This window comes from Mizuhopecten yessoensis, unplaced genomic scaffold (assembly GCF_002113885.1).
Source record: "Mizuhopecten yessoensis strain PY_sf001 unplaced genomic scaffold, ASM211388v2 scaffold11165, whole genome shotgun sequence".
Classification (NCBI taxonomy): Eukaryota; Metazoa; Mollusca; class Bivalvia; order Pectinida; family Pectinidae; genus Mizuhopecten; species Mizuhopecten yessoensis.
Window position 1 is genome coordinate 77163 of NW_018408912.1, and position 14156 is coordinate 91318.

Below are 14156 nucleotides of genomic sequence, written 5' to 3' on the forward strand. Positions count from 1 at the left end.
AACATATTTGACCCCTGTGACCTTGAATATGGGTGAAGGTCATTTATTTGAACAAACTTTGTAGCCCTTCATCTCAGCTTGCTACTGGCCAAATATCATCACCCAGGGCATTTTGGTTATTGAGAAGAAGTTGTTTAAAGTTTTTAACATATTTGACCCCTGTGACCTTGAATATGGGTGAAGGTCATTCATTTGAAAAAACTTTGTAGACCTTCATATCAGCATGCTACTGGCCACACATCATCAACCTGGGCATTTTGATTATTCAGAAGAAGTTGTTTAAAGTATTTTTAAGACAATTGACCCCTGTGACCTTAAATATAATTGAAGGACATTCATTTGAACAAACTTGGTAGCCCTTTACCTAAGCATGCTACTGGCCAAATATCATCTCCCTGGGCAGTTTGGTTATTGAGAAGAAGATGTTTAAAGTTTTTAACATATTTGACCCCTGTGACCTTGAAAATAGGTGAAGGTCATTAATTTCAACAAACTTTGTAGCCCTTTATCCAAGTTTGTTTCTTGCCAAATATCGACACCCTAGGCCTTTCGGTTATTAAGAAGAAGTCGTTTAAATTAAAATATTGACGCCGGACGACGGACAGACGGACGGACGACGGACGCCGCGCCACGACGTAAGCTCACTTGGGACTTCGTGCCAGGTGAGCTAATAAAAAACACAGTTTTACCAACGTTAATTGAAAACATTTGTCCACAAATATTAAATTATCGCAAATGCTTTACGTCAATTTAATATCCATACACGTGACACTACCCCACAATTGTAACAATTTGTCAATGATGTTTATAACTCGTGAACATATATCTGTAATCTTTCTTGATTTTTGACAAAGACATGTCCAAGTGGTTCGTTTTCAGGAAAAGTTTTGATTCTAGTTGTTTTTTTAAAGAACGCTAAACTCGAAGTGAGGTTTCATCTGTTGTTCTGTCATGTTAGTACCCGAAATGTTAACCATATCACAGACGAAGAAACTTGTAAGTTGATGTGTGTAAGGCAACAAAATATCTTGCTTTTATACATGCAATACCGATCTACGATTATTGATATTAACTTATAAATTACCCAGTTATAAGGAACAGAAATCAACAGTTAAACATGCCTATAAATATCCCGTAAAAATCTTCAAAATATCGTTGACGTACGTCTGGCATGTTTACTATGCACTCTTAAAATGTCACTAATAACAAACTTTTTTGTTGAAATGCTGATAAATATTTTTACAATTGCACTATGAACTATTTAATTTTGAAATACTTTTCAAAACATTTATTGGCCATGTACTAATTTGAGTAGTGTACCAATTGTGGAAGTGTGACGTGTAGAACATCGTGCATTTTATTGGATCTCGTAAACAACACATATTAAATCTCTTACCTTTATTGAAGGTTTCAAGTTAATCTAAAAAGAATCAATAAATATAAATGCATGTATTACGCCTTGTACCAGAAATGTATCATGTGCAAGTGATTTATACTTCAGATAAGGAACCTGCATGTTTAGATCATCCTAATGTGTACGGACTATTATTAGACATTGCATGTGTTTAAAGCAACACTCGGTAAAGTATGTATTGTGGGGTTCACCTAGCTATATAGTGTGTACCTTCTCCCATCTAATCACATCAGGATAAGTCTAAACATACATCAAATAAATGATTCGTTGGTATTGTTAGAAACTGAGTCATAGGAAAAAATAGAAGTACTTTACAACCAAACAGGTTTTTCCAAATATATTTGGCTATCCTCTTAAACATATTTTTTGCGCCAAACAGGAGCTATGAAACGTGACTTAAAGATTGTTTTATCCTAGCATTCCGAGAAATACCATCACTTCTTCCAGGAAATTAACTGTTTTCTCACTATTCACGTATGGGAATAACCTCACTATGTGTTACGCATTTACATTTTCCATCTATTTATTCACACACTTAATATTCCTAAATTGACATGAATGAACTGGAGACGACAAACAGGTGTAGGATAGTGTAGATGGACTAGATCCCAATTAAGATATATTATTGTTGACTATTAACAAAAAGCATAAATAGATGCTCATAAAAATAAAGGTTAAAGAATCCAAACTTTGCAAATAATCTGCATTTAAAAGTTGAAATCAAAATGTCAATATTGCATGCGCTTCATACTTACATCTTTCATTTTTTTATATAAAATACATGAAGAATTAGTTAAAACACACATACCGAAATATATTTGTATGTATTACTCTAATTGGATTTAATGCTGAAATCTTAAAGCGTTTCTCCGCTCCCTGATCATGACAGTTCCACTCCTGTTCTTTTTCAATTTCACTGTAAAATTGTCAGCATTTGTCAACTGATGCTGAATTTAGGTTAAAACAAATTGTCTGTGTTTTTTTATGCGCGTACACATATAAAAATATTTTACCATTATTTCTTACAGACCTATGGGTTAGTAGTGCCGTCCCTAAGTAGTCCTAGTTATCCGGAAAATGATGTTGATTTCTTGTATCCCGTACTAAAAAGCATCACCGCATCATCCTCGTTCTGTTTGCCTATCTCTTGCAATATTAGTTTCCAATTTGTTGTTGGTATAAGATGCATAATCATATCAAGTTCCTCCATTTGTAGCCGTCTATGGGCCTGATAGGAGCGGGATGTGGGACTGCAGTATTTTTTTTCCTGGACGAATCCGAGTACAAGTACTACTGGCTGGTTGGGCCCGCTCTGTTCTTCATCGGGGGAATATTCTCGGTGACAATGATGCTGCCGGAGATCAATGTCCTCCTGGACAACGGAGTCGTCGAAAAGAAAGGTACGAATCGATTGTATCCTTTTCTTTGTTATCTCATGATGAAATCCGTAGTTTCATACCAAGCTGTTAGACCAGACAGTATAAATAAAGTCTCAACATCATGTGTATCGTTTATATATAGAATCGTTTGATATATGAGCATCGATTTATTTTTTATATCATTAAATGAGTATCTCAATGATAAAATAGTGATACACTTTTATATCGTGATAATAATTGATAAAATCACCATGAAAAGATAACTGATATCACCAATTCATTATAAACTGGTCATATCATGATAATTATAATCAATTGGCAATATCACTAATTGAATCAAGTGTTGTCACTTAAATAGTGAGACAGTAGACAGGTACAAGTCATACCCTATATATACATGTATATTCCAGGTAAGACACCTAGTTATACCCTATATACATGTATTTTCTAGGTAATACATCTATTTATACACTATATACATGTATTTTTCTAGGTGGGACATCTAGTTATACACTATAAACATGTATTTTATAGGTGAGACATCTAGTTATACTCTACATGTATTTTCTAGGTGAGACATCAGTCTACTATACTATGCACTAATTATAAGATATCATTATAATTAGTGCATAGTATAGTAGCTCACCTGAAAAATACATGTATATAGGGAATAACTAGGTGTCTTACCTAGAAAATACGTGGATATATTGCATAACTAGGTGTCTTACCTGGAATATACATCTACATAGGGTATAACTAGATATACCCTATATACGTGTATATTCCAGGTAAGCCACCTAGATATACCCTATATACGTGTATATTCCAGGTAAGCCACCTAGATATACCCTATATACGTGTATATTCCAGGTAAGACATCTGGTTATACCCTATATACACGTATATTCCAGGTAAGACATCTAGTTAGACCCTATATACATGTATTTTCTAGGGGAGACATATAGTTACCCTATATACATATATTTTTCTAGGTGAGACAGCTATTATATTCAGTCTACTATACTATGCACTAATTATAAGATATCATTATAATTAGTGCATAGTATAGTAGCTCACCTGAAAAATACATGTATATACGGTGTAACTAGATGTCTCACCTCGTAAATACATGTTTATAGGATATAACTAGATGTCTCACCTAGAAAAATACATATATATAGGGTAACTATATGTCTCCCCTAGAAAATACATGTATATATGGTATAACTAGGTGTCTGACCTGGAAATACATGTATATAGGGGATAGCTAGGTGTCTTACCTGGAATATATACATGTATATTCCCGGTAAGACACCTAGATATTCCCTATATACGTGTATATTCCAGGTAAGCCACCTAGATATACCCTATATACGTGTATATTCCAGGTAAGCCACCTAGATATACCCTATATACGTGTATATTCCAGGTAAGACATCTGGTTATACCCTATATACACGTATATTCCAGGTAAGACACCTAGATATTCCCTATATACGTGTATATTCCAGGTAAGCCACCTAGATATACCCTATATACGTGTATATTCCAGGTAAGACATCTGGTTATACCCTATATACACGTATATTCCAGGTAAGACACCTAGATATACCCTATATACGTGTATATTCCAGGTAAGCCACCTAGATATACCCTATATACGTGTATATTCCAGGTAAGACATCTAGTTATACCCTATATACATGTATTTCCAGGTAAGACACCTAGTTATACCCTATATACATGTATATTCCAGGTAAGACATCTAGTTATACCCTATGTACATGTATATTCCAGGTAAGACATCTAGTTATACCCTATATACATGTATATTCCAGGTAAGACATCTAGTTATACCCTATATACATGTATATTCCAGGTAAGACACCTAGATATACCCTATATACGTGTATATTCCAGGTAAGACACCTAGTTATGCAATATATCCACGTATTTTCTAGGTAAGACACCTAGTTATACCCTATATACATGCATTTTCTAGGTGAGACATCTAGTTATGCACTATATCCACGTATTTTCTAGCTTAGACATCTAGTTATACACTATATACATGTATTTTCTAGGTGAGACATCTAGTTACCCTAGCTATATACATGTATTTTTTTAGGTAAGACATCTAGTTATACACTACATACATGTATTTTCTAGGTGAGACATCTAGTTATAAACTATATACATGTATTTTCTAGGTGAGACATCTTGTCATACACTATATACAAAAAAATGTACATATTACTTTTCCAGGTGCAGCCCTATATACATGTATTTTCTAGGTGAGACATCTAGTTATATCGGTAAGACACCTAGATATACCCTATATACGTGTATAGTCCAGGTAAGACACCTAGTTATGCAATATATCCACGTATTTTCTAGGTAAGACACCTAGTTATACCCTATATACATGCATTTTCTAGGTGAGACATCTAGTTATATCGGTAAGACACCTAGATATACCCTATATACGTGTATATTCCAGGTAAGACACCTAGTTATGCACTATATCCACGTATTTTCTAGGTGAGACATCTAGTTATATCCTATATACATGTATTTTTCTAGGTGAGACATCTAGTTATATCCTATAAACATGTATTTTCTAGGGAAGACATCTAGTTATACACTATATACATGTATATTCTAGGTGAGACATCTTGTCATACACTATAGACAAAAAAATGTACATATTACTTTTCCAGGTGCAGCCCTATATACATGTATTTTCTAGGTGAGACATCTAGTTATAAACTATATACATGTATTTTCTAGGTGAGACATCTAGTTATAAACTATATACATGTATTTTCTAGGTGAGACATCTAGTTATATCCTATAAACTTGTATTTTCTAGGTGAGACATTTATTTATATCCTATCAACATGTATTTTCTAGGTGAGACATTTATTCATATCCTATAAACATGTATTTTCTAGGTAAGACATCTAGTTATACACTATATACATGTATTTACTAGGTGAGACATCTTGTCATACACTATAGACAAAAAAATGTACATATTACTTTTCCAGGTGCAGCCCTATATACATGTATTTTCTAGGTGAGACATCTAGTTACCCTAGCTATATACATGTATTTTTTTAGGTAAGACATCTAGTTATACACTACATACATGTATTTTCTAGGTGAGACATCTAGTTATACACTATATACATGTATTTTCTAGGTGAGACATCTTGTCATACACTATATACAAAAAAATGTACATATTACTTTTCCAGGTGCAGCCTGGGTCCGTGATGCCATAGATCGATGGAATTATCGTCATATGTTTAGGACCTTTATTGATTGCGCCGCCTACTTCCTATACCTGTACCTTGCAATGAAATCATAAACATTGAGCTCATAGACAAGTTCATCTACGTTTATAGGCACCTAGGCAGCTTCACTCTATTTGGTACAATGTCAGGACGGATACATACACGTGTAACTATTTGAAGATTAGTGTCAGAAGATCCGGAGGGTTTAAATGGAAAGAGAAAAGTTTTACGACAGATACAGTTTAGTTTGTTCATTTAAAAGAATTTATTGTCAGGCTAGATACAGTATAGGGAGGGAGTTTATTCCACTCGGGTAAAGTTCGTGGGAAGAAACTTTTTAGTCTGAGTTTTGGAGAGAGAAATTTGGAAGGATAGCTCATTTTCCATGCCTGTCAGAGTCTGTTAGGTAACACAAGCCTTTACATTTTACAAAAATGGTAAATATCTCATTGATATACAAGCATTGAGTGAATCATGTATTTATGCATATATTCAATACATGTGCATTTACTTAAGACTTTGTAATTATTAGTAGAAGTGATAAATAAAAGTATAGATTTTTTATTTATTTTTTAAATATCAATGTTAATGTACCTAGTTTAAGTATGGAAGTCCGTCTAAGAGTTTAAATGACATGTTTTGTTCAGCTTTATCTTCTTCTTTTGCTAAATTCTTTTTTTTTCTCAATTTCAACCAGATTCAGTAAGACACCAGTAATACCTACTCCTTTTGTACCTATCATTTTATAGATCAATGCTTCTATCCGGGGAGAGTTGTGTCTGTGATGCTATTGATAGATTCAAATTTTGTTATTTTTCATTAAGGACAATCATGTAGTGCCACCTACTTCCTGTTTCTATACATATCAAGGAAGCAGAAATAATTTACTTAGTCCTAATACTTTTCCCATACTATTTTGATTACCATGAAGGTAAAAAGTGCAAATGTTAATTTACATACTTAGATTTATACAGTCATACACTATTTGACTTAATTCTATTAGTCACATTCATGAAATGTATAAAAACATAAGGTTTTTACTATTTGTGGTTAAGTTGAAATTTTAAGAATCTAAAAATTAAAGAAAATCAATATTTAGAGTGTGTTTTCGTTGTTATTAAGAAATTAATTAAAATACTGTTTTCCAATATAATGAAGAAACCATATTTTACAATGATATTGGATGCATCATTTCTCCCACAACCATTGTAGGTTTCAACACTCCCGACTCATTGGATAAACCTGCTAGGCGTTGGTAAACATTTTTGGGTACCCACCCTGGGCGTGATTTCATTGGTCAATCTTCTAATTATGACGTCAAGTAACAATGATTTGCCATTGTACCGTCATAGTTCATTACACTTTTTCCCGATCATCAACAGGAATAAGGTATTCCCAAGAGAAACATAAGGTTTTCTAGATATAATATCTGAACGTTGTGGGAGAAAAAGGCTCCTAAACTCGTGATGGTTGATTATCATGTGTTATCTAACTCTCGTTAATTAATTTTCAAATGTAAAAGACACTCGGTAAACCTCGTGTCTGTATACAATTTGAAAATTAACTAACTCAGGTTAGATAAACATGATAACCAACTATCTCTATGCAAGTTGAATTACAAGACAGGCAATTTTGTTATTTGTGCTGAAAATGTGCTTATTAATTGAATTATTTTAAAATTGTGTATATATGTAAAGCTTCAAATCATTTTCTACAGGAATATCTACTTCATATAATGTTCTATCTTCTTTTTAGGTTAGGGGGTTAGGGTAAGTGTGTCGGGCATATATTATTGTTTATCGCTTTATCTAGAGCAGCAGGAGGCCTTAGTGTGGAAAATTGAATACATTTTTTTGTATCATACTTTATACCCTCCAAAAGGGGAAAATACAAATTTAAAAATAAGTTAAAATTATATCTGCTGACAAAATAACAATATAAATCCAGTATAAAACTGAAATGAGCGCCATTCACTTTTTTTCGTTTTGTTCTTATTTAAGATTGAAATAGACACATAAGCTAAAAAGCTCAACTGTGCTTTGAAACAAATAATATTGAATAAAATCCTAATGGAAGCAGTAGGGAAAAATGACACTGGATTTCTGCTCATTAACAAAATAATATTAAACTTTTATTCAACTGTTCCGAAGGAGTTGTCCTTCAAAGGAAAATAAGAACAGATAATGTGTCATAGCCCGGTTAGACAAAAAAATCCAATGAAAAGCAAATAATAAATTCTGAAATATATCCCTCCATACACATACATACTAACACATGCATACACATAAAAAGTTACATTCGTTATGAAACTGCTGTAGCATTTACAATGTTCACTAATGCATTCTGAGCGTCTGATGTTGGAAACACATTCAATGCTGCCTTAGCTTTCTGTCCATACTCTATACACAGCTGTTCACATTCTGCTACTGCTGGGCTTTCCTTCACTAATGTTACAATCTGAAATTAAACGAAAATAATATAAATGACAATTTATCATTTAACATCAGATCCCCTTCCTTACATTTCTATGTACAATCAATACAGTGGAGCCAACTTTTGTACAGTTGTAACATCAAAACAATAAATCAAACAGACACAAAAACATATATGTATTATTTAAGATGCAAGAACTGAATGAACACACAAATGAAATGTTTTTGATTGATTTAAAGGGGTTCAATCCTTATCATTTAAGGTTTTAGACTAAAATATCATGTACATTTTGCTTCCTCTATTAAAGTCTATATAAAACTATGTACCTGAGGAAAAAAACAACCAAGAAAAACAGTATATAAAACAATTACAAAATTGATAAACACACAGAAACTCCACAAAGAAATTATTCTGACCTTTTCGAAGTTCATGTTTTCTATCAGTGTTTGCTGTGCTGTCTTGTTGTTTTCTAGATACTTGATGACTGGAGCCGAGGTCAAGGTTAATTCCTGTAGGTGTTCCTCTGGCTTCAGGAAAGGTTTCAGGTCTTCCTGCATCTGGTGGTTTACAATTCATGAAGATAAGCTTTAAGTGCACTTTTTAAAGGTTTTCTTAGTGGATAAAAATGTCAAAATATTTATCCTACATGTATTTAATTAACCTGCTAGACTGAGATGGTTCACAAAGCAAATGATAATCACAGGTTCAGAGTTTCCCATCAATTTATAAATGTCTGTAGTTTTAAACAAGCACACCTTTGTTATAATCTGCTGAAATTATTTTTAACACATTATAGAGTACTTACGTTTATTACAGAACATCATTGTTCAGACTATTTTGAGTGTAAGTGAACTAATTTTCAAGACTGCCAAATCCCATTTATAAGCTTTAACTTGTTAACACAAAACAACATTATACCTGATGTGCATATGCCATATTTTCACCAAATGTAAAGGCAGCTTGCAGGACATGGTTGTCATAACCACAAAGTTCCATGGCAGACTGACAACCCCTGGCCAGTAAGCTTCCTGATGCCAGGAATGTTTGTTGCAACCAATCGTCAAACTTAACACTTGATGGTAGTACTGGTTTTCCATCCTTATCTCGCAGGTCTGTGAATTCTGATTCCATTAGATTACCAATGGCCAGAGATATGTTTTCAACAACCTGCAAAGGATATATATAAGAGGATCAGAACCGTGCTGTTTCCATTTTGTCTTTGTTGTTTAACAATTAAAACAACGAACAGACAAAGGTTTTTCCGGTCTATCTACGACCTAGCAATCAACAAATAATATTTTTCACTGTTGTGTTTCAAACAAATAATTTGTGAGAATTTTAATCCATTAAATGGACAACAGTTTTATTTATGTACCTTAGTAAATATGAATGATGAAATTAACGACAAAATCTATATCTTGTGAAATGTATGAACTATGATAAGCATACAGTACTTCTAAACTTTACCTTAGTGTTGTTGAGTTCTGCTAAGCCTGTACAAGCACTAGCCAACAGGAAGTCTCCACTAAGAACCGCCATTTTGTTGCCAAACTCCATGTCCTGTGCAGGGCCATCTTCTGGCGTGAGAGCCGAGAGGTTGATCACACCTTTATGGATAAGGTTTGCAGTGTAGACCATCTCTGTAATCTCTGCCAATGTCCGCTGACTGTTGAATGTAAGATAAAAGTTAGGAGTGTTGCAATATTTGTATATCAACACAAAGATGTAAACCAACAATATCAAAAAAGGTAATGATACATACAAAGCATGAGGTCATTGCATCCTATAATTTCTTGATACAGTATTTGAATAAAAAATTCTAGTTACATTATACATCTACAAAAGTCTTTTTACATTAAAACTGTGAAAATATACCGTAGATCATATACTGTATCTATAGTATTGTAAATTATATATAGATACATATACTGTATTGTGAACATAACTCCAATAAATTTGTCAGTTTAGGGTGTATTGTCTTTATAATTACACATATATATATAACACATAAGGTCTGATTCTATGAAGTGTAACAAAGGGATACAAGTACTATATTATCATGATCAATGTTACAATAACTACAATGCAACAGAGTATCATCATCACAAATATAACACAAGAGGCCCAGATGGCCTGTATCGCTCATCTGTTTCTTTTATTACATGAAACTGACATATGGTAACTTCAGACCATATTTTTTACATTTTAATATCTCTTAAATGCTTCTTAAGATATTGTTGTTTGAAATTTGAAATTTTAATTTTAAAGCTTTTAACCCACATTGACCTTTGACTCCGGCTAGAACTTACAGTTGACATTTGACCTCATTACTGTAATAAAGAAAACAATTCACAGCTGGTCTTCATAACAAGTATCATAACTCTAGACCAAATGCTTTTTAACATATTCGACTCCTATGACCTTGAAAGTAGGTAAAGGTCATTTTAAAGAGGAAAGTTTATAGCACTCTATCCCAGGTACCTCCTAGCAAAATATCGTGACCCTGGGCCTTATGGAACTTGAGAAGAAGATTGTCAAAGCTTTTAACCCATGATGACGTTTGACCCCCAACTAGCACTTTAAGTTGACCTTTGACCTCATTACTGTAATAAAGAAAAAATATTCTTACTGCTAGTCTTCATAACATGACTCTAGTCCAAATGGTTCTTGGGATATGTTTTTTTTTTTTTTTTTAAATATTTGACACCTGTGACCTTGAAAGTAGGTCGAGGTCATTTTAATGAGTAAACTTTATAGCACTCCATCGCAGATACTGTCTGGCCAAATATCATGACCCTAGGTCCTCCAGTTCTTCCGAAAAAGTTGTTCAAAAGAAAAAGTTGACAGACAGACGACGGACGACGATGCAGTACGGCCTAAGAACATAAATGCGTTTTTCACTCAAAAACTGTTATATTTGTATCCTTATACATGTAGATCTAGATGGACTATCAATTATGATAATTACAGATCTAGACTTACTATGAAATAAATCTATATACATGTACCATAAACAATTATTAATCTTTGGAAGTATATTTATACTGTTAATTGATAACATTTAAACTTTCAACTTTTATTAAGCTTCTGTGATGAAAATAAAGCTCACTGGGTCAATTGGGTCAGTTTCTAAGTTGCGTTTTTAATAATGGTTATACATAAATGCGACAATTCTTGGAGACCATTCTGTGAGTTTTACAATCAATTTAAGGGAATTGAGGCTCAAATAAGGGAGGTTTTATTCGCGGCGTTTTTCACGACAAAAAAACTTATCCTATTCAACTAAATCAATGATATATAGTACAAAATCATTAAGTAAGGAACTTTGTTTTGATTTTGGCAGAGTTTTTTGCTATATAAATATTAAATATGATTATATATATATATTTAGTAGCACAGAGTTTACGAAACAAAAATATTATCACAGATAATTAATTGAGATGAACTGAAAAAGCAGATTTTACTTTAAATTTTGCAATTTAGTTGGACAGGTCAATATTCACAGCAGCCACAGTACTACTGACGTTCAAGTCAATTAGGAGACATTAACTTTGAACTGTGGATTTTGATGAGTTTATAAGGATTACAGTTGTCTTTGTTCATTTTCATTTGAACTTTTGAGCATTGTAATATAATCTGGAAACATGCATTTAACAAGAGGACAGAAATAATCAGCTGTGAAAGAAAAGCAAACTGTGTTCTGCATTTGAACTTTTGAATTCAATATTTCAGCATTCAGATCAAAGCCATTTTCCATCTTCATTGATATGCCCCTGACCGACTGTTCTCTGATCTTATATCAGTATATTTGTAAAGTAATGCGTAGCCGGACATCATATTTTTCAAAGTGTCTAGCAATGAACTAACGTTACAAACACGACAGAAAACATTAATTGTTCTAATTCTACTGACTTAATTCACAGTAACAGTTGGATGGTGAAGCCGAGACTCAGACTAGGAGTGTCAGGCAGTCTGCTTGTATCACGGAATTGAATGGCAACAATAAGAAGGGATCAAATTAAATACATAATATGGATTTATTTCTATCGTTCCAATAGATTACTTATTGTAACAGACACCAAAATAAACTCACAATTTCACCGACACCGGTAACATTTTCCGGAAGTTATTGGAAGAGCTCTTGCATACGAATCGATCACATGACCTCTACTCAAGAGCTCTTGTGATTTATCGCTGAAAACATAGTTGAATCTCGTAAAACTTCGAGTAAACATCAACGGGAAAATGGTTCACCGATCGATCATTAAAATCAGTGAGATTTTTGAGGACTTTCTGTAAATACATGTCCCATGCCATAAGACTTTTACTGAGGTGAAAATCAGTGAGATTTTGCCTCACGCCGTGAGATATGGCTTGTATGTTTATATATTGTTACATATGTGTACATGTAAACACATTTATGAAGGCAACAAACCTTTTGTGAATGCCATCAACTATATCTGGATCTGATAAATTGTGGGACACATTCTGAGCAGCACCAGCTGATTTCGATATAAGAAGTACAAGGAGTCCTCTGGTCTGTATGTTGTATTTTCCATCAACGACAAGGCCCCTATAAGTATATATAACAGCAGTATAAATGTGAGCCATAGATATACATGTACATGTATAACAAAGAGTGAAGAATCAAAACTATGAGGTCATACACTGTCATTCAATTTAACAGTAGATCTATTGACAATCATATGGAAAACACTGTAGGTCTATGGGAATCATCAACTTCATAAATTTAAATTTTTGCATTATTGTAAAAAAAATCTGATTTTTTTGGAAGCACTGAAACATCTTATATCTACAAGTACTGGATTGACAAGAGTATGACAACGTTTGAACTCAATCGGACGGAGACATCTGCTCCAATAAAAGTAAGAGGCCACTGGTTGGCTATTTTTTTATCATATACACTGTATGATAACTAACTATTGGAGTGCAGATCTAGAGGTTGGAGGCATCCAGCTTACTGTAGCTTTATAACCTATCTACCATGTCATAAGATTATATATATATACATTTGTCTTATTTTTATGAACACCTACCCATCTACATATTTTAAATGATTACATTTAAAACCCACTTGTTATTTATCTCCAAATTAGCAAAATCACCTTGCAGTTTTCAGTAGAGGATGTCTTGTCCCTACTAATTTTCTCATCAGCAATGCCACATTAGAAATCTCATCACTAAGTAAACAGCGCAGGCTCATAAATGATGTCGGATATCCCACGATCTTCTCCGCGTCCGAAACAGCCTTGTTCCAGGTCGTTGGTTTACTCGATGTGTCGGACCAAGGCCATGTTGCATACCGGCAAATTTGATAACATCTTTGGCATGACGCTCTTGGCTGAATAAACACATGCTGGACAGTTTTAGGGAGTATTGTGAGCATTTTCTTTACCAAAAGTCAATTTCACATTAAATTGTCCTTGTCATTTCGGGTTGTCTAGAATAAGGAACCATATTACAAAAAAATACAGTAACCTTACGAAACTTTTCGTCGCATGGCCTCATTGCTGTGTGCAAAACGTCATTGTGGGACGTCGCTTAAAACAATTCAAACTAAAAATAATAAACAGCGTGCTGTCCTTGAACATTAGCAAATACAGGACATAT

At 33.5% G+C, this 14156-nt stretch overlaps 2 protein-coding genes across 2 annotated transcripts in view; one reads left to right on the forward strand and one right to left on the reverse strand.

Moving 5' to 3' along the window:
* The window catches only part of LOC110467214, a 10997-nt gene extending 3798 nt beyond the window's left edge, over positions 1-7199 (forward strand). Inside the window, exons 2-3 of the mRNA XM_021524221.1 lie at positions 2631-2814; positions 6054-7199. Of these exons, the coding sequence (XP_021379896.1) occupies positions 2631-2814; positions 6054-6166 (297 nt within the window). The 3' untranslated portion in view covers positions 6167-7199. The remainder of the gene's footprint in view (positions 1-2630; positions 2815-6053) is intronic.
* A 1004-nt stretch (positions 7200-8203) lies between these two features.
* Positions 8204-14087, reverse strand: LOC110467190 (decaprenyl-diphosphate synthase subunit 2-like). Its single transcript, XM_021524172.1, has 6 exons — positions 13652-14087; positions 12961-13098; positions 9993-10191; positions 9444-9692; positions 8942-9082; positions 8204-8549 (listed from the first exon to the last, which is right to left on the reverse strand). Exons 1-6 carry the CDS (start codon positions 13930-13932, stop codon positions 8394-8396), a joined length of 1164 nt encoding a protein of 387 aa, XP_021379847.1. The 5' UTR covers positions 13933-14087; the 3' UTR covers positions 8204-8393.
* Positions 14088-14156: the final 69 nt, after the last annotated feature.